At 37.4% G+C, this 27,490-nt stretch overlaps 1 protein-coding gene across 1 annotated transcript; it reads left to right on the top strand.

The window, feature by feature from the left end:
• The first annotated feature begins 23,567 nt into the window (after positions 1–23,567).
• LOC139123183 (very long chain fatty acid elongase 6-like) lies at positions 23,568–27,281 on the top strand. The gene has a single exon (XM_070689281.1). It carries the CDS (start codon positions 23,711–23,713, stop codon positions 24,539–24,541), a length of 831 nt encoding a protein of 276 aa, XP_070545382.1. The 5' UTR covers positions 23,568–23,710; the 3' UTR covers positions 24,542–27,281.
• Positions 27,282–27,490: the final 209 nt, after the last annotated feature.

The raw sequence follows: 27,490 nt of genomic DNA, 5'->3' as shown, positions 1-27,490 counted from the left end.
ACGACTAAATTTTGAATACAATCGACTCCAAGATGATTAGAAGGCGGGAGAACCCGAGAGAAGGTTATATAATTATATGGAATGGACCACAGGTTATAACCTGTGAGTGTCATACGACAATAAAATGTCAACGTGCAATATTTATAAGCCTTTGATTCATGGGAAAGAAAGAATTTTGAATTTTGTATATTTTAAATCTATAACTTACATTTTGAAAACTATACTGCTTGCTTTGTAAAACGTCAATCATTACTTAAATGGAAACTTAAGGGATTATTACTTTTCTCGACTGATGTCAAATCACGCGTAGCAGACAGGTCGGTATACCATTGGCACGCATGTTTTTTCATTCCGGTTTTCATATTTCGATACACTACCAACACGTGTCGGTCTGCCACTGCGCAGGCGTACTTTCAATTATGTATAGACGAGGTCCAGCATCATACTCTTAACATCATTGAATGAATACCCGTCATCCATATTATCTTCTTGGACATTGTTCTCTTGGCTTCCCTCTGAAGTTTTCACTGTTTGTATCGTTGAATTTTACAGCTTATTACAGGTGGGCACTATAAAGGATATTCAACTATCGTGTTCGACAAGTGAATAGACATGATTGACGTCATAGGCGTGTCGATAGCCTTCCTCCATTGTCGATTTCTTTTGATATTATGACCGTACCCGCCACAATTGCAATACAAACAATAATCTATTTCTACCGATTGCTATTTATTTCATATGAGCGTCTTTACTTGAACGTACTTTCATTCTTCGGAATAGCAGTTGCATCAGAGGTAGTTACGTCGATCTGTTTATAACGGTACAGTGACATGTCGACAGCGAAATCCCACTGTACCAAGATATGAAATTTGTGTATCGTGTTGAACTTAGGGAGCCTTCATTATATTACGGCCAGAGGTCGGAGGAATAAGAGTGGGGGTCATTCAAAAGTTTAAAGCTACAGCTAGGGGTTGTTCAAAATGTGGAGAGGAAGAAAGCTACTGACTTTTTTGGAAAAGATACTGATGCATTTAGTGCAGTTATGAAATGATACAAAAAAAAGAAATAATTAAAGTCACTGTAGATTAAAAATGATACAATCATATATATATATATATATATATATATATATATATATATATATATATATATATATATATACACCAAGTATATTGACTGTTATTATTAAATGAGTAATTTTTCAGTATTTCCTAATAAAAAAAATTACATACTTGCCTGATCAAGCATAGGAAATATATACTCTCTTTTTTATAGGGTACTGATTATTTGGGAGATATGTGAAAGCAAACTAATTATACAAAGTATACAAAAAAGTGGACTGCCTCGATGACAAACATCTTTTATTGCAAGAAAATAATTTGTCATTGTCAAAAAAATTCAGAGCGAAAAAAATCCTTGTATCTTTCAATATAATATAAATTTAATCTCAAATTCATCATGGTTGGCGAGCGGGATGGAGGGGGGTTACTCGAAACTTCGGAGTTTCAAATATAATTCCTCCGATACGGTGGCCACTACACGCCACGGAACTCTATTACTTTTGAATATAAACTCTAATTTTTCTTGACAATATCTTTAATATTTGTGAGAGATTTTATTTCTCCAACGCAAACTTTTAATTTTGTACGGGCAACTTTATCTTAACATTATCTTAACTTTAACTTCTCGAAAGTAGCTTTAGTTTTAACAATAAAGAAAATATGTTTCTCAAAAGTATTTTTTATTTTGTAAAACAAACGTAAATTTTTTCAAGATAACAGACTCCCCTACACGTCATGGAAATTTATTACTTTTGAACATAAACTCATATTTCTTGGCAATATATTTAATATTTGTAAGAAATTTTATTTCTCCACAGCAAACTTTTATTTCTGAACGCAGAAACTTTATTTTTGGGGTAAACTGTTTTTAAAAACTTTTAACAAAAACACTTTAACTTTTAAAAAATAACATTAACTTTGAACAAAATATTTGTTTCTCAAAAACGTTTTTTATTCGAAAAGAAGTAAAAATTGTTCACAGCAAGAGTTGAAGATATTTGCTGAGCGCAAACAGAGTTACTTAAATGACATAACCTTATGTCCTTTACGAAAAAGGGATGAAAAAGTCAAACTTACTTTTCTTCAGAGCGAAATTTATTTCTGAGAGGAGAAATATTTCATGTGAGGGCGCAATTACCTATAATGCATAGCAAACTCTTTCTAGCGAGAGTAAACATATTTTTGGGAAGAGTAAAACAATTTTTCCGACGAGCAAAACTATTTTAACGGCGGCGGAAGTTAAAGTATCCCACCATGCAACACCCAAGTTTGATGACCCAGAGTCTCCGAGTTGGTAGCCGGTATCGGACAGTTCGTGTTCATGTCGGCTACATGGACGATCTGCTCTCCGAGACAACCATGACTGACTTCATCGGCGATACGGGCACGCCTGCCCGCCCTACCCTGCCTGCGTACGATGCTGTGTGTTGGGGCCGTATAACGCCGGGAACTCACAACATCGTACACAGGGCTACGGGCACGCGGGTCAGTTGCTGCGGATCCATAGCCCTACCATTCCCTGTGCTGGTTATGTTAACCAGCACAGGGAGTGGTAGGGCTACGGATCCGCAGCAAGCGGGTCAGTTGCCACTTGTCTGAGTCCCCGAAGAACGGTTTTATGTTTGAGTGATTCATCCTGACGGCAGACGGTGTGCAACTGGACCGCATTGGGGTTCTTCATTAGCTCTGCATGACATAGCCCTGCGAACAGGTCTGTGTGTTCCCGGCGTTATTATACGTTATTAGAGAGGTTTAGTTAGGGGAGAACCATTTGATTTCTGGGGGGGGTATGGAGGATTTTGAGAAAAAAAATTTGTCACCAGGTGAGAGAGAAGAAAAAAAAAAATTGATCCTGTCATGGCCTGAGAAAAAAAAATTGTCATAACAGACAGAAGAGAAAAAAAAATTGTCACAATGCACCAGAAATAAGCAAAATTTGGAAACCTTATTCTCATGTATTCTTTGCCGGCGCGCCGCCATAGGCGGCGCAAATGTTTTACCACAAGCAATTCTTATGTTTCTTTTCCCAGCACTTATGATATAAGCATGCAAGTTACATAGGTCTACTTTACACCTCAGTACACTCAATGTTTTCCTTCCATTTTCTGACCCAAGAAATCATTTTCACGATTTCTGTTGCAATATCTCAATGGCATAGGCACTATCTAAAGGGGACTATTTGACTTCTGTAAATTGTGAAAATTTAAAACACAAGACAGGAGTCAATCAACTAGTGTTAAAGCCAATATATTATTTTCTCAATATAAATTTGTTAGAAAGATGTACCTTGACAAAGAAAAATTGAGGAAAAACAAAATATAATGAAATACAATGTGTGAGCCTTGTTTTTCTGACCACAAACACCGGATCGCAAACATACCATATTCAGGCTTTTCATTAGAAGCTGGCAGCTGTAGAAATGACACAAGAAGGTCACAGATTTTCCGTTCCTGTATATTCATTTGTCTTCAGTCTCTGGCAAACAGAACTGTTTTTCACAAATTGTATTGTCATTGTTTGGTTGTTGAATATTGTGACTCAAAAACTGATCATGCAAAAAATGTAAAAAATATCAGTGTTCAATGTCATTTTCAAACAGTTTTACCGAGTGCAAAATAAACTGAAACTCCTCTCAGATTGCACCATTAAACACATCAATTTCTCAAAATTTCCAATACGAGAGGGGGAACCCCCTCTCGTGCTCTCCCCCTATGGGTATTCTAACAGTTTCACTTAGTAAACAAATTAAAAACCTCTCAGATTGCACCAGACTGCACCATTGCTCACATCAATATCTTAAAAATTTCCATGCAAGATAGGGGAAAGCCCCTGTGACACTTTCCCCCTAAGCCTCTCTCATGTTCTCCCCCTGTACTTTCAAATTATGCCCGGTCAGATATCCTAGTGAAAACCCTGTCATAATATCCATCCAAATTAAACAATATACTATATGATTAGATACTGCGTGATCTTTTATATCTTTATTTTATTGTGACTTTGAATTTCATTTTGATATGTTCACCTTTTTTGAACCATCATGAGATAACTGATGATAGTCTAGCAAGGTACATCAGGATTTGAAGAGTCTTTACTGTTGCTGTATTTTGTAAATTTTACAATTACATGTATTGGTATTTAACTTTTCTAAGTGGGGAATGGTCAAAATTTCAGAGTTAGAGAGGAAGGTTACTCAAATTCATCATGGTTGGTGAAGGGGGGAAGGTCACTCGAAATTTCGGAGTTTCAGGCCGTCAATAATGACGGCCCCCTTATATACAACGCATTACAAACTTGATGACCAAAAAAAAAAAAATTTGCACTGCTACTCCATTTGGAAAAAAAAATTGATGCAGGTCTGACAGTAGAAAAAAAAATTGCTGTCACTCTGACAGGAAAAAAAAATTTGCTGCCATACCCTCTTCCTCCATACCCCCCCCCAGAAATCAAATGGTTCTCCCCTTACACGTAATTACGTGTAACTAAACCTCTCTACTATACGCCGGGAACACACAGACCTGTACGCAGGGCTATGCATGACAGGGCTGTGTGTTACCGGCGTTATACAGTCTCCCACCACATAACACCGGTAACACACAGCACACACAGCCAATGTGTGTGATATTCATCTTTTCTAAGAGGAGAAGCCAGATTCGTAATTTATAGAAACTGAAATTGAACCGAGCCCGCCAGATTTGACCACAGTCGCGGACTGGTTTTGACTTTCACGTACGTGTGGTTTGCGGGGTCAAAAACGTGAAAGTCTACCAGCCCGTAAAAGGCATATCCCATCCGAAAACACCACAGCTGTGGACCCACAACTACTGTTTTGAACCACGCTCGACTGTGGTCAAATCTGGCGGGACAGGTTCAGTTTCAGTCGAAGACTCTATCAATTACGAATCTGGCTTATAGAAAAGATGACTATCACACAACATAACATTTCACAACACAGCAACTGATGAGGAATAGCTCTGGATGGCAGGGCTGTGTGTTACCGGCGTTATGTGGTGGAAGGCCGTATAACGCCGGTAACACACAGCCCATGCACAGCTAATGAAGGAATCCAATGCGGTCCATCCCGTCGCACAACGAATCACTCAAACACAAAACCGTTCTTCAGGGACTCAGACAAGTGGCAACTGTTGAACTGACTCGTTTGCGTGCCCGTGCCCATAGCCCTGCGTACGATGCTGTGTGTTCCCGGCGTTATACGGCCCCAACACACAGCATCGTACGCAGGCAGGGTAGGGCCAGGCTAGCTGCAGTACAGTACGGCAAACCGTCCGACCCAAATACCTAGGTAAAACCTCGAGGTACTGTACTGCAGCTGGGCCGGGCTAGCGTGCCTGTATCGCCGATGAAGTCAGTCATGGTTGTCTCGGAGACTCTGGGTCATCAAACTTGGGTGTTGCATGGTGGGATACTTTAACTTCCGCCGCCGTTAAAATAAAGTTTTGCTCGTCGGAAAAATGTTTTACTCTTCCCAAAAATATGTTTACTCTCTCTAGAAAGAGTTTGCTATGCATTATAGGTAATTGCGCCCTCACATGAAATATTTCTCCTCTCAGAAATAAATTTCGCTCTGAAGAAAAGTAAGTTTGACTTTTTCATCCTTCCTTTTTCGTTCTTTCTCAGTTCAGTTTTACCAAATTCTTAAACCACACTCATATGTGGAAAATATATCTTGAAAGAATTAGTTTTGTTGTCGTCAGAAAATAATTTCTCGCCATTGAGAAAATAGTTTTATTCTCTGTATTTCAATTTGCTGCTCTGAGAAAATCTTTTTTCCATAAAGAAATTAATTTTACTCTTTGAAAAACAAAACTTTTCTTTAAGAATTTAAGTTTTCTACTCTAAAGACATAAGGTTATGTCATTTAAGTAACTCAGTTCGCGCTCAGCAAAAATCTTTAACTCTTGCTGTGAACAATTTTTACTTCTTTTCGAATAAAAAACGCTTTTGAGAAACAAATATTTTGTTCAAAGTTAAAGTTATCTTTTAAAAGTTAAAGTGTTTTTTGTTAAAAGTTTTTAAAAACAGTTTACCCCAAAAATAAAGTTTCCGCGTTCAGAAATAAAAGTTTGCTGTGAAGAAATAAAATTTCTTACAAATATTAAATATATTGTCGAGAAATATGAGTTTATGTTCAAAAGTAATAAATTTCCATGACGTGTAGGGGAGTTTGTCATCTTGAAAAATTTTTACTTTTGTTTTACAAAATAAAAAATACTTTTGAGAAACATATTTTGTTTATGGTTAAAACTAAAACTACTTTCGAGAAGTTAAAGTTAAGATAATGTTAAGATAAAGTTGCCCATACAAAATTAAAAGTTTGCGTTGGAGAAACAAAATCTCTTACAAATATTAAAGATATTGTCAAGAGAAATTAGAGTTTATATTCAAAAGTAATAGAGTTCCGTGGCGTGTAGGGGCCACCGTACTCCGACGACCCCTCGCCCAAAATTATGATGGCTTCCGTACTCTGATATTTGAGTACTGGTATATCCATGAGTGGCGGAAGATGCGTGTCTTTCATATTCACTTATGGAACGTCATGCGTCACTGAATATAGTTGCTGTGGGTGCCACTCAAGTTGTCTAAGAAAAAAAGAACACAGGGAGGTAACTGAATTACTTCAAGTGATTTTGACACTGAACCAGGCTGTCTTTGGTTTCCCGCCAGCAAACGGACGTCGTCAATAATAACAATGACTCGTCCTGAAGCGGGCACCTTAGATCTCGCAGAAAAGAGAAAAATATTTCAAAATGCTACGACTTACTACCAACAGGCAGAGATAATTTGAATTAAACACGAATTACATTGATCCATTGAAAGCAAATAGTTTATAGCTCAAGACGAAAATCATGATCGACTGAAAAACAAGTCATGTCTGTACTCTCTTATTTCATAATAGCATCACCCAGCTTATCTGTGTTCGCCAATGATGGATACAAAATATGATGGCACGTTGTTTGTCAGAGCGACCCAACACTGCTGGATAATCAATACTACATAAGACCGAACAAGAATATGTTCGTAAGCATAATCGGACACGCACACACTACGGTGCTCTAATACTTCTAGGCTTAAGTTCTATTAATGTACATTATCGGCGAGTCAGAGTTGCCATCGTAGTTCAGCTTATTTCATTCTCTCACTTTCTGAATAAAACATTTTCGAAGGAATTATTGGAAAATGGCCTAAGCGCAAAAATATGTGATGGCCTGGAGACCGTATAATTGGTTTACGATTTCAAAGTTACCAGAAATAAAGATTTAAACAATACCCCCTCCCCCATCTCCAGAAGATCTTTTTGAAAATCCGACTTGCAACATAAGTAGACCTGCTCCCGACGAGACTTGCTTATATCTGGTTTATGTTAAGGTGGTACGTGCCTGGAAATTGACAGACTTTAACTTTTCTTAAACTTTCTGTACGCAAATTTTAAATCGCTCTCCTTTGAAATCAAGAATAAAGCATTGGAGTCACCGTGCAAAACGTGCTACTAGAGCAACAAACTACCCAATATTTACCGACTCTGAAATTCAAAATGGCCGCCAACCCAATTCTATGGGTACAAATTAATTAAGCAACTGAAAACTATGGTAACTCAGTGGAATCAAAATGAAGCCCCGCGAAGCGCTAGACCTAACAAAATTGTAAGAGTTTCAGATTCCGAATATTTGTTCCCGAGGAGAATCTTAATTCAGCATGCAAAGATTGATATCATAAAAACCGAACGCTTTCACACAATCTAAACTTCACGAATGGAGAACTGAGTTGAGCTGAAATTTAAAACTTCAATGCCAAACACCAAAGACTTTGGAAAAGTCTGATGGTGACACGTTTGCTAAATTATACCTCAATTATCTCATCATCATGTCAATTTTTATTGCGCATGTGTGTTCAAATATTGCCTGCTTCCTTCTAAGTCATGATTCTGTACAGAATTACGTCAGTCGACTGAATCACGGCAAAATGTGAGACTGTTTTTGCAATAAAAATCCCAGAAAATATATGAAACTGCGTATTTTACCAATAAGAGCTTACTGCAATTTCAGATAGATTTAATTTGCCATTGAGGGGGAGGGGTAAATACACGGGAAATGCAACCTTAATTCTTGAGTCAAGTAGAACCCCCCCCCCCCCACCGCAGCTTTGCATTCACAACAAAGCACGTGTTCTCCCTCCTGCGGAGCAATGTCTGTTCCCCTGACACACAGGGAAAGTCGAAAAGCCGTGTTCAGCCAAAGACACCATGTCAAATATAATATAGTGCTTATTAAATGTAATTTAAAGCGTCATTTAATTCACTTCGTTGGACACGGGATTAGCAAATGAATACATTTGACACGTTTTGACATTCAGTTTTGCGAGCAAACAAGCTTATTTGTCGATGGCAGAGTCTAAATTAGTAGAAATTATTCTCTGGGGACCAATTTGTGCGACAAAAATAGGAAAATTTGTAGAAACACAAGAAAAATGCTCATCAAATCTCATAGCCGAAGAAGCTTGTTAAGTTGTCTGTCTGTGTCCGTTTCTTTCCTAAACTGGTCATGCTTACGTGAAACCTATGGATTTTCTCAGTAAAACGTAATACATCAAACGCATTCTCGGCAGTACAAGCTCGACATGAAAGTAGCTGGTATCCTCCCGCAAAAGTAATTACAGTAACATTCGGTTATATATTTTCATCAAGCATATTTTGACCATGAAACGTCGAGACGATCGAAGCCTAATCATTATCAGAGCATTCACAAAATGACGGGAGAAATTTCAGTTGGTAGGAATGCAAGAAACGGTCTACTCCATATCGATTAGGCTGTTAAGGAGAAGGAAGGTATGGTGAGTTGAACATGTGCGGTGAAAAAACCACTCATCTGAACTATTTTCCTACATAAGAATACTTTAAGGAAATTGCGTGTTTTACAAACGTATCTGTAAATGGTTCCAAGTTCCATTACAGAATTTAGAGCGGACAATGAAATCCTATCATGTGTGGCAAATTGATCAGTAATTTAAGTGCACAGCTGAGTGCACATCTATGGACGGTGCCCTCAACGTTTTATTGGTTTACATGATAAGTAGTTTTCAAGATATTTTTAAGTCTCCCTTATTTCGGTCACACAAATTGGTCTTTTTTCAGAGAATCAGTATGCTTCAACTTGCAATCCACTTTCGAGAAAGTAGCCCAATTTCTTTCAAAACGATTAAGCGCCAAACATATTCATTCGCTGATTAATTGTGCGAATCCAGTCCAAAACAACATCAAATAGCAATTAAAGTCAAATGAAGGGTAAGCTAATATTTTAGAATCATGCCAGATACGTGTCTTGGGTTTTCTTAATTGCAGTTGATAGACTGCATACTGCGACAGTGTTCACTGACAATAGCAGACATACTGTATACAGTTCTTGTTAAGCTAGTACACGCCTCCTTGGCAAATTAAATTGATAAAACTTATGCTAAAACTTTCCGTATGGAAGCATTCTATTATTGTCTTTCAAAATCAAGAATAAAATTTGGGTGGGGGTGTCATAGTGGAAATTTGGTACTATGGAAACAAATTACCTATAAATTTAATGATATTTTCAAAGTGACATCAATTCCTTTGTTAAGCCGAGCGGACTATTAAATTTTAGATTTTCACAAAAATAAAGGCTGAGCATTGTATTTACCCCAAAAGCTTCAAAATGAGTCTAGGCAAACGGTACATCAGAAAATGATTGTAACCACGGAAGCATGATTTTTTCTTCAAATATCAATTTAGCTTGTCTTTGAATTGTTCAAACCGATAAAATTACATGTATTCACGAAGTTGAACACACAGGCGATGTTCACAAAAATAAGTTAAGAAAGAAATAGCCTACAATACATTGGCAGATGTATGTATGGGTTGAATTCTCTATTCATGCCATGTGGATTATAGGTTTATGCAGCTTTCTGCTTTGATAATGTCACGAACAATCAATGTTTGCAGGCTTGGTTAAAATACATAAAGCTGTAATCCAATATTTTCTTGAGCTCTTCTATTCGTGCTGCCAGTCAGAACTCTAGATTGATCTGCGGGCGGTGAGGCACTATGAAGTTAATCTTTGTTTCCATATCTTTACCTTAAGTAACCAGTGAAATCATAAACTGTTGTACAAATGCTGCCATAGTGTAATACAGGGGATTAGTTGGACAAGTCCCCAAAAAAAGCATTAGTGTTAGTGTTGCATTTTGGGCGTTAACACGGGCTGGCTCCAAGGTCGTGGATGCTGTGCTATGCTTTGTTGTTCTAGCACCTTTCCACCGATTCCCAAGAAACCTGCCTCTTTCTTCAGCAAGCGATCGCAAAGCGTGTCTTCGACATATCGCAATGTATATGAATAGACTCGAAGCCTTGAAAGGCGCTGTCGTGAGAGCTCTGTCTGCCATTATTTAACCAGATTATTTGACCTTCTGAAAGGCAATTGCCAACAATTCCCCTGGTCTCTAGAAAACAAAGTATTGGAAATGACTTTCTATAGTTCTGTTTGTTTCAACCCGAGCGAACGAGTCGAAGATAGGTTACTCCTCCCTGAAGTACAGCATTAAAAAGGGGATCAACTTGTGATGGATCCAGATTCAAGTAGTCTCAAGATGTTGATTTATTTTTTTTCTTATCGAAGGCGGTGCGGTTTGAAATTCATCTCACATTTTCCCCGGTACTCGGGCAGAAACGGTCCTGGGATAGGTGACCCCTGACACTTTCCCGCCAGGTCGCGGACACTTTCCCTAGTAGCGCCAACTGTGATGGGAAATGTCCAGAGTGTCGGTCTTGATACCGTTATAACAGATGCCAAGGAGTTGTTTCAGAAAATGTTTAACGTTTCAAAACGAAAGCCTGGAATATTAATCAATGGAGAACCTGGTATGGATAGTATTTTATTTACACGGGAAAAGAGCTACCATGTTGCAAGCAAGGTCGTGTTTCACCAGTAGATGGTAACAGATCAATCCGCCTCCTTGGTCACGTGAATCGTATACCGCTGCCAACCGCTGCCAATTGGCTTAGTTTAAATCACAAAATATAAATCACTAAAATCTCTCCGATTGCTTTGAAATTTAAAATACAGGTTCCAAAGGGTGACCTGAGCTAAGTTTCTTTAACTGATAGTTAAATTTGCATATTTGTTTTTGGGGGCAGTTTTTTCCCCTTTTAATTTAATATACAGGTTTCTGAGGTAACCTTAGCAATATATATATATATATATATATATATATATATATATATATATATATATATATATATATATATATATATATATATATATATAATATTTGTTTTGCTGACGATATATTGATCGATTGACTTTTATCTGTCTTAAAACTGAATAATTCGCCACAAATATTGTCAGATTTCCCATTGTAGAGCATTTCCCACTCTATATTCATTACTTTGGTATTGTGCGTTGCAAAAGTCGTCGTGGAAAGCAATATCCAAGGCGCGATGTAGCCCATTGTAGTTGTTTCAAAATCTGGAGAAAATAGAGTGGACAAAAAGATAAACTTTGCAATTTTGATTCAAAATTGAATGAACATGCGTAATTATTTTATGACACATAGGATCAGCAACAGTGCACATTGAGGAAGATAGCTGTTACATTGTCAGCTTAATCTATGGCGTCACCCGTGCACTCGTATGGGAACTACGGCGTTTAAGCCCTATTTGGTACTGTGAAAATTTGCTCTGAATGCTAAGCATTTAACGTCATTTTAAAGCAAGTGAATTTGAATGGCAGAATTCGTTTAGTAAATAAGCCAACAAGCAGCAGAGTCTAGAATAAATGAGCATTAATATTTATACATCGAGCTGAACAATCCTGGAACAATTTATTCTCCATTGAAAACTAGGAAGTTCCAATTGTGACAGCAGCGATGTTACTCTTCTCCGCCAGCTACTTTCGTTTTCTACCCTTGAAGAACGTTTTTCTCATTATATTTCGATATCCCCCTAGCATCCTGAGGCGCCAAATTAACGCTTCACTACCTAACCACATCTCTTTTAAAAGCCCGAACATTTCTCCTCAGTCTATATACGTGCGTGTTGTTTCCCGTACTTCCTTGTTCGGTACTTTTTGGGTAGGTTTCAATGTTTCTGGCAACGATACGGCGTTTCATTCATAGCCTGTAAACTTCCTGTCTATACGGAAATGTGGTGTACTGCCACCGCCGGTGTTAGCTTTCATATATATCTGTTGTATGATCTCTTTCAAGTTGCCGCTGTAACCTCCATAATAATCTCCATAAATGTAACATCAACCATAATTGTAATAAAATGCACCCATAAATGTAATATCTGTAACAAAAATCGACCATAAATGTAATAAAGACACCGACCATAATTGCAATAAATGGCAACCATAAATATAATACTAACCATAAATGAAGTAAATATATATTATCATCGCAATTGATGAATCAGCCCATAAATGTTTATCTATGTAATAAAGGGGGAGCAACTCTGTACATCGTTCATATCTTGGTTGTTCGCGTTCGGTGTATTTTGTGTATTTTGTAAATTTTACGTTTCGCTGTTTTGTGTATAGAACTGATTTGCCATGGCTAGACACAGCTGTAATATGCGTGTCAGTGCAGTCCCTACTCCAGAGTGGAACGACTGTAGACGATCCTCTAATGCTACGCTTCGAAGATTTACCATACTTGTCTTCACCAGTCGCCTAAAACTCAACATCAATAAATAAATTGTGTGAAATAATTGACAGATTATATTACTATGTTGTCCCACTTGAAGTTTGGTCTTTCATGGGGGAAGCCAGGATGTCTAATTTTGTTCTATTGTGTTCAAGGTAGTGTTCGTATTATGTTTACCGGATTGAAATATAGATATGTTCTCGTCAAAATGTTTTGTATCGTACGTTTCTGTTATGAGGTTTTTTCTCAATTGAATTCTTAGTCGTCCGTTGTTCCACTTTATCTAACGGTATGATTAGTATCTCTCTCCGTTTTCTAATAGCGTTCTCAATGTACTATCTGTGTTTCGGAAAGGAAACCCCAGGAAAGTATGCAACAAAATTACACTAGTCTTATTAACGATTTTTTACTCAGGGCATTGATAAACAAATGATCATATATACAAGTTCAAGTTCATTACATCTATGGTTAATATAATTTGTTTATTACATTTGTGGTTCTGGGCTGTTACATTAATAGTTGACTGTTTTATTAAATTTGTGGTTGATTTTATTACAATTGTGGTTAATGTTACATTTATGGAGTCTACAGCCGCCTCCTTTAACGTAAACAAATCTCTGTGACAAATATGGCCGACAGTGTCTGTACGTACCACGGTTCCATAGGGTGACTACCTCAGCCAAAATATCCTCATGTAACCACAGGCGACCCAAGTATTACTGAGTTTTTCACACTGTTTTCTCTATCATTTTCTCTTCTTTCTTCATGCTCTGAATGATCGGAATAAATAAAATAAATGGTTTATATAACCTAACCTAACCTGTATTTATTTTACACTCCATTACAAGGACGTATATCTCTCATACACACATGCTGTAATTAATTAGTCAACACAACTAATTATGCTAATCCGTGGACTTATCAGGGATTTTACGGGTTGGTCAACATCGCTAAAGATAGGAATGGTCACTTTTTCATTAACATCACTATCTTTCCGATGTTGACCAACCTCTGATAAGTCCACGGATTAGCATAATTAGTTGTGTTGACTAATTAATTACAGCATGTGTGTATGAGAGATATATGTCCTTGTAATGGAGTGTAAAATAAATAAAGAGTCACAGGTTAGGTTAGGTTATATAAACCATTTATTTCATTTATTCCGATCATTCAGAGCATGAAGAAAGAAGAGAAAATGATAGAGAAAACAGTGTGAAAAACTCAGTAATACTTGGGTCGCCTGTGATGTAAGTAAACATACGGGTTACATTACCCAGAAACCTGGATAAAAACTGGGTAACTGCTTCAATCACTTTCTTTTCTCAGAAGAGTCCCTTCAACGATCTCCTTGAAAACCGTGTTAGATCGACACGGTTTTTTGTCACAGTGCCACTCCTATTACAACTCAGATTCTACTGTAGACTATTACAAATATATTGCTTGTTAACGCGAATCGTGATCGTATTTTATCGCTGCACTCGTTAAACTATCCCATAAAATGTCAATAAATGCGCAATTTGTCTTCATTATCACATCTTAATTGATGGCGTAGTGCCCACTATTGATTACTGCAGTGCGTGGTGCGTGGGGTTATAAGAAATTTCAGTGCTATTATTTCGTTCAGAATAGAGCGATACAATTCTACCGAGGAGCCGATCGCTAAGCTTCTACTAATGCAGCTCCTGGAGATATGTGGTCGGCCTCACCAAGGAAAAGACAGAAACTAAATATGACGATAATGTGGAATAGGTTAGTCTCAATGTCAAGCTACAGGCTGACAAAGAAGATTTTCAAATTGGATTAAGCCTTGGTCATTTGAAACGTATCAAATTTTTGATGAAATAGGATGGGCAAACATTTTTTCTAGTTTCACCATGCGATCTATCTACAGCAAAGATCTGTTACATAACCACACAAAAATGAGTGGGCAAATATTATTCTAAACAAGCCAAAGCTTTCTACATATTACATTCAAGCAGAGTTGTGCGGTTGAACAGTTCTTGAAAGTTAATCTCAGTCGCAGTCAGGTACTCCCCCACCTTCATATTGAAACAGGTGGTTACCTAGGGCTTGATATTGAAGACCGAATCTGTGAGTTTTGTGATATGTGTTTTCCAGAAACAGAAACACACTTTCTGTTTTATTGTAAAGTTCAGGTTCATCAAAGGAAACTGCAATTTGATGATTCTACCGTGAAATTGTCAGTCTTGGGTACAATGTTTTCTATCCCTGTAAGTGCAAATGTCACTATAATAAATGAACCATACCATACCATATCGAGCCATCGATGAAATCAAATTGCTGGCCCAATGCTTCCAAGCGAATTGTATTGTCCCTTCCAAGATTGCGTACAACTCGCGTAAGTCAGATTCCCTTTATTCTTCTCAAGTATACATGTCTTCACTGCTCATAAATCGTAGGGAGCGATTAACAGAACTAAAGTATGTTGTTTTTAATCAATTTAATGTGTGAAGTCAATTTTTCTACTACCATTGGCACACTAACTGACTGAATGTTGCACAGATAAACAATGGTAAGACAGAAATAAAGCTGAGGTTTTGTCATCAATTCTAGCGGTCAAAACAACCTTGAAACTGTCAAACACCCGTCTTTAAATCCCGGTTCAGTGCAATAATAGTATGTTTTACCTCAACACAGCTCCTTTGCACGGCCGAAGAGCTGTCAATGGTCCATGCGCTACAAATATTTCGGACCCTGCTTTCAGTTGTGAAAAGTTTAGTCAAATTTGTATATAGCTTTTTGATCAGTGATTAAAATATATCAATTTTCAAGCACATGCAAATAAAACAGCAACTATAAAGTTCGAAAATAAATTGTGCTTGTGTGCAGACCCTCGTCACAAAAAAACAAGCGAACAAAAAAACAACAAAAACCTAATTCTCTAGATGAGGGCGCTATCTATTTCAACGGTGATTTTAAGCCTGACGACCATCCGGCAATCATTGAGAGGGATAAATAACCAGTAACTGTTTAATGTATGCGGTTTTTAAGTATTATAACTTACTTTAAAGAATCTTCAATCTGTGCAAAATAATAAAAACTATAACGTATTTCATTTCAGACAACAATGCCGACGATTTAACTGTCATCGCTTTACAATAAAATATTTATAAAATTTCTCACGTGTACTATCATCTCTTGAATAGAGATCTTTTTTTTTTTTGAAAAAGATAAATTTATTTCAACATAGTGGCAAACAAAACAAATCTACATAACTGTGAATGCATTAAAATTACAATGAAAACTTGTCTGGAAAACAAAAACAAATAATAAGCTGTTTAATTACAAACTTAAGATCATCATATGAATGCATTCAGGATGCATTCTTCTCCTTCAAGTCTTACAAGGCTTGAAAACATTGCGATAAAATCCTCAGCTTTGTTCATCATCTTATAAGTGACATATAATGTATTCATCCATGAAGAAAGATAACATTTTAATTGCATAACATAGTATTGAACGGAAACTTTAATCCCATCAAGACTCGAGTAACCGAATTTCGAATATTCTAAACTGTATATTTTACAAGGAAGTAATACAGTAAATAATGCCAGATGTTGCATTATTATCATTTTGAATAGAGATCCCATTGCTTGCTGCAAATAGGGACGCCCTCAGTCGGTGCTGTGAGAAGCTCTTCATGTTTTTTATTCTTTTTTTAAGATGTCCCTGAACTTCTCTTTAAGCTTCGATATGCTCAGTCGGAACATTGGAGGAAAGCCTACGTTTAGATAGTTTTTCTTAAATTGACAAAATCAACAACTTAGGTATAAAAGGAATTAAGTTTATGACATCGACATTCTTCGGACAACCAGGCAGGGTTCAGTAGAGTAACTTCTGGCATGAGATGTTGGCCGCGAATACTGAAATTCAAGTACAAGAATCAACAAAACTGGTATCAGTTTTGCATCATAGTGTCTTATAGTGAATATCCTTCCAACATATTACATAGTTTTGCTTTTGAAAGATGTTGACGTTTTCTCTGTAAAAATTACGGTAGGGAATTGACAAGTCTCTGTTTGCGGAGAACCATTTGGTGTTACTAAAATATGTCGTAAATATCAAGCTGCGTAAGCGCGCGCAAAAAAAAAAACAAAAAAAAACAAAACACAAAATCAAAGAGAATTATTTTTACTTGGTCGGTCAAAAAACACAGCCGGAAAAGTTTGTCTAGTCTGTGTTTGAGGTAAAAATAGGGACTATCCAAGGGGGAAATAACAGATGGTTGGAGAAGATCCGTAGACATTATTTTGTTATATTTTTTCTTTGTTCGGCGAACGAAAATACAAGTGACGTAATGACCGTGTCACCACGAGTCGAAGACGAGTTGTGACACGGTTATTAAATCACGACTCGGAGTATTTTCCGAGCTAAACGAAGAAAAAGATAAGAGAGTAATATATTTATCATATACACAAGCCAAGAATTAATTACTTTTTGCGAAATGAAAGTAGTTTTCCTCAACAATGCCATTCTTATGTTTGTGTAAGGAGCAAATGCCAGATGACCTAACACACTGCGTTCCTTCCGCGAAGTTGTACACGATTTCAAATATAGCGTAGGCCTAGAAATTTAACCCAGGCAAAGTTATGTTATTTTTCGAGGACAAAAACCGACTGAATCTCAAGGGCTCGAACACTGTGTAACGTCGCTCCCGACCGTACCCTGATGGCTGCAATGCTCACGGAACCCACGGTAATGCGACCAGATTCGAGCTTGTTGTTTCCGAAAATTGTTCACGTGAAATACACAAGTCTGAGTTTTCGTGGTTCGCATTATTATTGGTATACTCTATGAAAATAATTATTTCACTACACGACTTTTTGAGGCTCAGCGTGCGACCTGGATGAGCACTTTACTCCCTTAGTTGCAGTGAAAACTGCATGTCTACTGAATGAAAGTACTGTAGCTGCAATAATTGTAGCCCACAGGCCGTTATTGCAGCTAGAAAGTACAAGTACTCTGTGCGTCGAAAGTTCAGGCGGCGATGGGGTCTATACGGATACGGACCTTCATATATTGTCGACAAAACTAAAACAGAATGACTCGAAATTTGCTATGATCAAAGTTTGGAAAGTGGTCGTGTCTTCTTGATCACCGACCTGTTTGCCTATCTATATAGGATGCGAGTTCGAATTATCGTAGTTTCGCTTTCAAGACCTTGTTCGCTTCGCTGACGCAAAGTAAAGTGCGCCGCTGGCGGTATGGACAGACACATCGATGTCATGGAACGAAGTGACCGAGGGTAAGTAGACTACCATTGCATCCATTATGATGATGTGAACTAGGGCTAGTATCGCTAATTTTTGATGATTTTTTTCTTTTTGAATGTCAAGCATAATTTCTTGCTCTACTCACAAAAGTATGTTGAGATACACAGTATTCAGCTTGTCAACTCAGCCTGTATATGATATGAATAAAGTGCGTTGTTATAATTGACAAGTGAATTCTTGTCCTGACTAGAATTCGTTATTCAAATGTAAACAATAACAGTGCATTTTGAACATAAGCTTACAGGCCTATACGCTGTGTTGACAAGCTACGTAGAGGGTGTTTCAAAATAAGATTTTGGAATTGACTCACAAAATAAAAATAATGATAAAATCATCAAAAGTTAGCATCACTGATCCGTTAAATACGATTTTGCCGCCACATTAAGCCGTAAATGTTTAAGTCGATACTCCGTACTTTCTTTTCTATGGGTATTGACATGAAACTACAGATGCCCGAGTAAATTTTTAGTGGTACAGGAGTTCCATGCCTAAAAAGTTGAAATAATGCAAATGGTTTGCTAAGTTTCACTATCAAACAGAATTTTTGCAATGACAGCGATTACATTTGTGTTAAAAGTGTATGAGATCACTGTCTCAATCTCTTGCTGTGGTGAGAAGTTGACTTTTTACCCATGGTGCATTTCATTATGTAGTTTGACCCCCTAGCACAAGACAAGAACTGAGGTAGCGAGAAACGATGGAAAACACAATGAATCTTTCACGCTTTGCTGGTTTTCCCTGTCATATTAATCACAATTTAAAGAATATTCTGTCTGACTTACGCACCATAATGTCCCTTTAAAAGGAGAGATTATTTTTGAATTTTGAATAAAGAAGAAACAAGCGATTTACGCCAACATATATTAGTATGTACACATTTACAGCGCTCTTATCCTAAAGTTTTCCACCTCGTCTGATTACAATTTCACACATTTTAATAGTAATGTTGGTATTGAAATATATACATTTAGAAGCTTTATTTTCTATTTCAATGGTATGATTTTAGTCATGCATAACAAAAAAATTAAGATAAACTATTTAGTGTTCCAGGAAGTACCAAAGTGCATCTCTTCGCTGTATTTCATCGGATGCAAAATGCTTTGGCATAAACTGTCTCATATCCGTATCGAAATTAAGGATGTATGCACCTTGAAAAGGGAAGACTTAAACTTTTGCTCAATCTTTCCTCAATTAACTTGACAATTTCAGCCATACTATTACCAATTGAAATCAATAAATGGGGATCCCCGCGCAAATTTTAGTACTAGAGAAGCATGCAAATTACCTGACAATTTATGGCCGCCATCCCTGTATTAAGGCTAGGGGAATAAAGTTCTCTATTTTCGAAAAACTATGGTGTGGAATTTTTTTTCTCATTCTACGAGTGGTAAAATGAGCCCCCGTCACCAGTGGTAGATCACGAAATGCCGTTACAATCCTAGTAATTATCGCGCAGGCTACAGCCAAGTCGAATCAATTGAATTTGTGTGAGTATTATACGTCCGCTGAAATCAATAAATATGTTCGCAAATCATCTTTTAAACAGACTCACAAGAAACTCTGGCCAACTAACCAGCACGACCCAAGCCGACTCGTAGTGAGACTAACTCCAGCCAGTACTAACTGTGTATGATACGAGATATGATGTGATATGATATGATATGATATGATATGATATGATATGATATGATATGATATGATATGATGTGATATGATATGATATGATATGATATGATATGATATGATATGATATGACACGGATAACTTACATGACATGACATGACAACTTGGCGTGGAATGCAATACGTGACATGAAGAAAAATTTAATCAAAGTAAGTACATACATTTCATTTCGATTCAAAGCATACTTACAATTTGAAGTCAGTCTGGCCAATGATACATGTAAAATACTACGGCCTTAGAAGCCTCGCAAATGTTTCCAACACGCCCGCTCCCTGAGTCGGGGAAGGATACTAAATTTATAACGTAGGTGGCGCACTTAACGGAGGGGCGTTCCAGACCTGCAGGAAGTGCCCTGACCTTCCGCTCAGAAGAAGGGCGGTGAAAGTTTGTTAACCCCTGCTTTTATCAAGTCTATGCACGTACCTTTGTCGTGTTTCACTTTCAATGCTGCCGTTGCATTTGCATTTATGGTGAAAGCATCTAGATCCAAGAGCAAGAATTTTACGCTGACAGTAATATTACGAGATATTAATGATTCATATCAATTTCTCTGATCATTATCTGTAGTGAGTATATAGCGAGATCTAGATACAAGTTGATGCCGGTTTGTAAACCTTTTCGTGTGTGAACATGGACACTTAAAATCAGACGATCAGGGCCTCTATTCTTTTGACTGTATATGCAATTAACGCTTTGTGGACGCGCTCTCCCAAGCTCTGTCTATGTGTATGTATCCCAAGGGGCCGAGTGTAAGGCCTGCCTGGCGTATTCAATCGCAATCATGCGTACCGTGAGTCAACGGTGCTGCAAGTGTTCCTATTTCGAATTTTATTGTTCTCTATTAAAAGCAAAACCAACAACATTACTAAGAATGTCTTCATAGATTTACAAGGACAAAGGCCTTAAATTTTGTTAATATTTTCTTAATTTTTGTTTAAAAAACTAGTTTATGGTTTTCAAGTGTCTACCTCAATTATGTTGAAATACAAAGCTGTACAAGCAATATCATTGTGGGTAATTGAATTCTAGTCCCGACCAAGATGCAGTCATCTATAACATTAAGCTTTACGTTCAGAAAGGTAGTTTTAACAAACTGAAAACTAAGCATTTCTTCATGATTTTGCAAGTAGAACATATTTACAAAAAATTTACAAAAAGAACAAAATTAGTGAAAAATACGTCGAAAGATAAAGATAAGTTATAGGTTTTAATTTTTGTAGTTAAAGGTTCAAAGCTAGTGCATGCCCGACAGCCTGAGTGACTCCACACATGGTGTATTCGATATATGGCTGCCCTGGAAAAATATCGTGCACCGAAACATACATTCTCACAAACGTAGAAATTTGATGTTGAGTATTTTTTATGTTGCTGTGGGCTAATTAATGATTATTGGTATTTTTCCCGAATTCATCCGAAATGTGCAGTTAATCTCATGATTAGCTGTGCATAGATTCTCTCTATATCACTTCTCCATGGATCGAAATACGCGACCAACTTAGAGGAGGAACAGCAGCCGAGTATTCCAAACATATTCAAACAAATTACACACTGTTTGGTGTTGAAATAGATAAAGTGATCAAGTAGTGGTTATGCCGATTTCACTGCTAGTTGGTTTCTTTCGTACTTTACATAAAAGAATAATAAAATATCAAAATCTATATCCCTCATGGATAAGTACATTTGCAAAAAAGTCAAAAAGTCAAAAATTAAAAATCTACATCCGCATGGGGCATGGTTCCCGGGCGCTAAATCGACTGTACATTGATTGGTGGCATGGTACAGTTGGTTCAGCAGTTTGGCAGCTGTGTGTGATTTCCGAATTAGGGATACCCCAGCAATCACGTGACACCTCAAATACACTCTAAACGTTTGGACGCTTATGACGCGTCGGATGCGTTCAGTTAAGTGTTATGTGTGTTCAAGTATTGAACATTTGTGTTCAGAAATAGAATGGATGTGGTCAGCCATAGATCGCTGCCATTCTAACACCAACTGACAACAGTGTTTGTCGTGTGTTTTTATCCAGACAATATTATTTTTAGTGAGAGACACACATCACGATATCTTTAATTTGTTTTCTGCTCCAGTAAACTCCTCTGAAACAAAAAACGAACAAAATATTTTGTTTGACTCGTATATATGTGAATTCGAGTCAGTGAACACTTTTTGAAATCAAAGGCACATGTTGGTAGTTCCGAAAATGTTTTCAAGTTTATTAATTGCTTATAATAAAAGGAGGTAAATGTCTTTAAACCTTTATTTCGATAAAATCGTGAAGACAAAAATCTTCCGGAACACTGGTGTTCAATTTGTGAATATTCGTATTCTAACAGAACGCCAAACAGAGAACACTAGTGTTACAAACTAAATTAACACTTGTGTTCCTGGGTGTCCCGAGTATGACGTCACGGATAATCGGGCTTCCTCGGGTCACACGAGGGCCCCTCTGAACATGCGCACATTAGATGCAAGCCGCGCTGCTGCTGCAGACGACACATTTTGTTGCCGGCGGTATTTTCATATTCTATGATTTTAGCGATTGAGTTCTGCCAGTATTTTGTGACGGTGTGATAGCTGTTTACACAGAGAGTTTGACTGCTACGGTAAGTATTGTATATCGTGGCAAAATGGCACTGAATAGGCACCAAGTGTGAACTGTGGCCAGGCGATAAGCATATGGGAAACCTCAGAAGTGTATTTTTGCCGTAGAGTACCCTCTCTCGCAATATTGTGAGTCACTTACGGTCTAATTTTAATAATTATCTCGTTTTGTGTTTATACTACTAGACAGTTGCAAATTTTCGGGCCATATTCGTTAGTCCAAACACAAATTTTGTAAATCACAAATAGAATGCTAGTGTTCGGTAATGCTCAGCATTGACCATGCAACATTTTTTCTAATATAACTGTAACCCAAACGTTATAGTCTGTTGTTACATTTCAAATGCATTTCAGGCCAGTTAACATGCCATTTTGCCACATTACAATATTTGTCAGTCACAACATTTCTATGTGTACATTGTTAGGTGAACACATGGTGGTCTCAGTGCTTTCCAGAACACATGTATTCTATTTACTTACTCTGCACACTTACATTGTGTTCAAAAAGTGTTACAGTGTTCTGATGCGTAAACAGTGTTCTATTTCATGTAATTTTGAACATATGAAATGCGTTCAAAAATAAAGACACTATATGTTCTAAACCTGAACACATGCATTCTAGTTTTCTTACTGAACACTTAAACTGCGTTCAAAAAGTGTTACAGTTAAGCGTTCTAATATGTGTTCAATAACTGAACACATGACTTTAGAGTGTATGTCATTCATGATCGGCTTCTAACTCCTCATATGATTTGGAATTCGAAAGAGCAAGTCCTGCGTCGTGTTTACCGCTGACTGCTCAATCAGTTTGAGTTTCAGCCTGCCAGAGAAACTAATTATCGTTTAATCGATGGAATCTACAAATTACTTATGAATCGATACACGTTTTGCGCTTTCAAATGTAATTGCTGTGACAAAGCGGGTCTTCTATGATTGGTCAATGCCAGGCACCTGATGCAAGCGACTGCAGAGTTTATGATCTATTCGTATTCCCTTCATTTTTAATGTGTTTTTTGTAATGGCGCAATAACATTGTGCTTTTTATATAAAAGAGTACTTTCCTACCAAAGAACGATAGTAAATCTTGTATCAGGTCCTACAAAACAATTTTACAATTTCATAAGGTGATGTTGCCAACGCCGTTACTCCTCCGTAATGGGGAGCACAAATATTGCATGGAACAGCTGCAGGATCGCCCGATTTCCAGGACGAGGGTTATCTGTTACTTATTTACATAATTATTAGTCGAAGTGTACCGTCACCACTATAGCGGTGCACCCACGGCGAGGTTGTCGAAGGGAGAAGTTCCCGGCAAATTAATTATCCAAGAGACTAAAACAAATTTCGGCGAGGGAGGTAAAAAGCTTCAAAGAATCGTCAACCGAAGTAGAGATGAACACTTCACGTGTTACCTTCCAATACAACAACCACCGGGTGTTCGAATTTGAACAGGGTTTCGACTATGCAGAAAAAATTGCCTGGTTTGAGAAGAATTGGACCAACTCGATAATCTATGGAGCCGTTTACCTGCTCTTTATCTTTGCCGGTCAGCTTTACATGCAGTCACGTCCCAAGTTTAACCTACGGACCCCGTTGACACTATGGTCCTTCAGCCTGGCCGTATTCAGCATGATGGGCGCCGTACGACTTTGGCAGGAATTCGTGTACTTCGTTGCCAAGTACGGATGGAAAGCCTCAATCTGCGACCCAGTGTTTTACAAGGGCATAAGCGGATTCTGGGCATGGGCGTTCATCGTTAGCAAGCTTCCTGAACTTGGAGATACCTTGTTCATTGTACTGCGGAAACAGCGATTGATATTTTTACACTGGTACCACCACGTCACGGTTCTGCTGTATGCCTGGTACAGTTATGCTCATCTCATCGCACTTGGGCGCTATTTTCTGACCATGAACTACACCGTGCACGCATGCATGTATTTCTATTACGCCCTGCGCGCCTCAGGTATGGTGAAAATTCCCGGATATGTCAATATCAGCCTAACTGTCATGCAGGTGTTCCAAATGGTCGTAGCGTGTGTAGTTAATATTATGGCTCACGTATATAGACAACGTGGTGACTACTGCTCTACAACCGATGTTCACACTTATATATCTACGTTTCTGTACTTCAGCTATTTTGCGCTGTTTTCCAACTTTTTCTATCAAACCTACGTCGCTGGAAAAAGGAAACTCAAAGCAGTTGATGAGTTCAAGACCAAATAATTCCGTTCCCTTGCAATTTACAACGAAGACTTGTGAAATGGTGGCAACTTCTCGCTCCAGAAGAACTTGAGCTCCCACACGTGATCAGAACCACATGGAGGGGCCAGTGATTACACGTAACTGTTTCCCCACTCTTATTATTATTCAAATTTGAGCTTCAATAGTAATTGTTAACACATAACTGTTGTATTACATAACAGCTTCTCTAATGCAAATCTTCCAACCTGACTCTGACAAACCCGTTAGATTGTGGTACAAGCGCGTTCATGTCACCATGACAACTGCATTTAGGACGCACCCGGCCAGGAGTGATATCCCTTGATTTATCAACATACTTTATCCACACCCAAAAAGCAAATGCGGTTGATTATGTATAGTATCATTTTATCCTAGGAGGGCGTTTGTATCATGGTAACAATTGCGTTATTGATATCGGTCTCAAAAGATATCTCGTCACCTGGTACGGTTACCAAAATATCAGTAACGTTTCGACTTCCCGCTCAATTATCCAAGCCTGGCACCGATAGTTTTAATTCCGCTGTCTGTACAACTCTGATACTATCAACTGTGTGTAGTAACCGTGTGACAGTAACCAAAATAAAAATTCGGTGTTGACGTGCGAATGCTCACTTGGTTGGTCACATCGTTTTCGGCAAAACCCCGATACAACGGTATTTTTATATTTAAATGTTAAAACTTCCTTGTTTTTTTTTTGTTTTTTTTTTTGTTTTTTTTTTGGGGGGGGAGGACTTTCCAGTATCCATGATATCGTGTGTTAGATGTGTTTCATAGGGAAAGATCCAGTATTTTTCAGCAATTAGAGTCATATAGTTCACGACATGAATTGTTCATAATTCCTTTCGACTAATGTTAGGATAGGCCTACCACTTGTAAACTTACATTACATCCCCTTGATAACAGGAAGTAGCTCTCTATGATCATGCAATATTGAAATGTTTTTGATCATTTAAACAGATCTTAGAATTTTCAAGATATGTTCTGCCGTCTTTGACAAATAGACGTTGTTTTTCTTAACATTTTGTACTAGTAGTTTCAGAGCGATGCTGCATTATTAGCCAAGTGTCAGCCAAGAAAATACTGACAGCACAATACCAAAAACAAACAAGAAAATAATTTTAACAAGAAACCTCAGTGAACCAGCATACAGAGAATTGGACCTGTCTGTATGCAAATTGAAGCTTTACACTTTTTCAGGCATAATTAAAACGTGCAAAATTATGGAACTGAAATCAAATGATTATTTGTGCAATATGGCGAAGACCAATATAATAATTGAGATTTTTGCAAGTTCGCTAAATGTAAAACCTCACTCATTTTATTTCTTTCTTAATATAAAATATCAAAAAATAATAGTTCAGAAAATTTCCCCCAAAAAAGTAAGTTAAAAAAGGAACATGATTAAAAATCTGCTTGAATTAATTGGAGGAAAGAAGTGAGGTGAAAGGTCAAGGAATTGCAATCCTTTGTACTTTCTGTATAAGAGGACATAGACCGAGTAGTTTGGGTTTATTAATCAGGTCCTGTCTCAGTAAGAAAGTGTAAAAATTTTAGATAATGACCAACATCTTGACTTTTGTATCTTTGAAGCTGAATGTAGCTTTCTGCGAAATGAAAAGATGATGCGATGTCTATTTTGTGAGACTTCTGTTGAGTTGGACCACTTTCTAAGAATAAAACTGTTCTGTAACATAAGGTAAAAATACTTACCGTAAAAAAAGTGTACATCACAATTTACATTGTACTCTTGGTATAATCAGGAGTATGGAAATTAAGGCATCTTTTTGACATCGGTCACAGGTAATTATTGTGGTGAATGTAGCCATTGTGTAAATATTTGGGAGAATTAGAATTTCTGGTAATTAGAGATCATCATTGTTCAAAATAATTTGAGTGAAGCACAAATAAATTATTGTGGCGACATAAATTATTCATAGACTTTAAATATTACTGATTAAATTTATTTCTGGAATTGACCAGTTTGTACTAGAAGTCTTTCCATCATTCAGGAAATTTCATCCAAAATGTCAATGCAATATATAGACGTGTTAAGGTTTACCTGTCATGCTTCATTTATCACTTAGAATTGTACTTTTTCAAGCATACCTACTTTAATGTACTTTTGGATATGCAGAGAGTGTGTTGTTCGTCTTTGTGATGTGAAAAGCTAAGAAATGGTGCAAAACTTTGAGATATTATCTAGTATACTTGAGACAATGTGGATTTCCATTCATTGTGTGTTGACTGGGTTCCAATGTACAAGTAGGAAATGTACATTCAGTCATAACTCAAGATATTTGATCTGATCACACCATGCTTAAGAGTATGTCCTCTTTTTATGTAGTCATGACAACACCGGAAGAGGTGAACAAGGTCACTTAAACCATGCTGCAGATGTCACTTGCCTCAAATGTCACCCAAAAATCAGTCTTCGAGGGTCATTGACAGCCATAGGTGTACTTTAACACTTTGAAATGCAGTGCTGTCAAATAATCTTTGCACCTGGTTCCTGATAAGACCAAGGTTGGCTCATGGTCGCTCTATCACCGACTGTGATTGGCTCAAGCATTTCAAGGTATAATTATGTATAGGAGATAGAATAACCAGCAAAAATGTATCGTTGTGAGATAAGGATCGCTGCTTTGTTTCTCTGTAATGCATCACCAATCAAGATAACTGGATATGATTGGATGAATAAAGATGCTTGATTCTTTTGTTAAAACGGTTGTTCTGTGTTTTGTTCATATGTAATGATACAGATTTTGATAGATTCATGAGAAAATACCAAGCAAGAACTGTTGAAATGATAACAATCCCTGTATTTCAAACACACAGCAATTTCATCATGATGATGCTGGACAATGGAATATTATTGGCCAGAAGTTGATATGGAAGTCCTTTAAAAGAACAACTTGTCAAATTGCGTGGTAA

This window comes from Ptychodera flava, chromosome 22, assembly GCF_041260155.1.
Source record: "Ptychodera flava strain L36383 chromosome 22, AS_Pfla_20210202, whole genome shotgun sequence".
In the NCBI taxonomy this organism is placed as follows: domain Eukaryota; kingdom Metazoa; phylum Hemichordata; class Enteropneusta; family Ptychoderidae; genus Ptychodera; species Ptychodera flava.
Note: the sequence above shows the minus strand (reverse complement) of the source record. Positions and strands in the feature narration are given on the sequence as shown.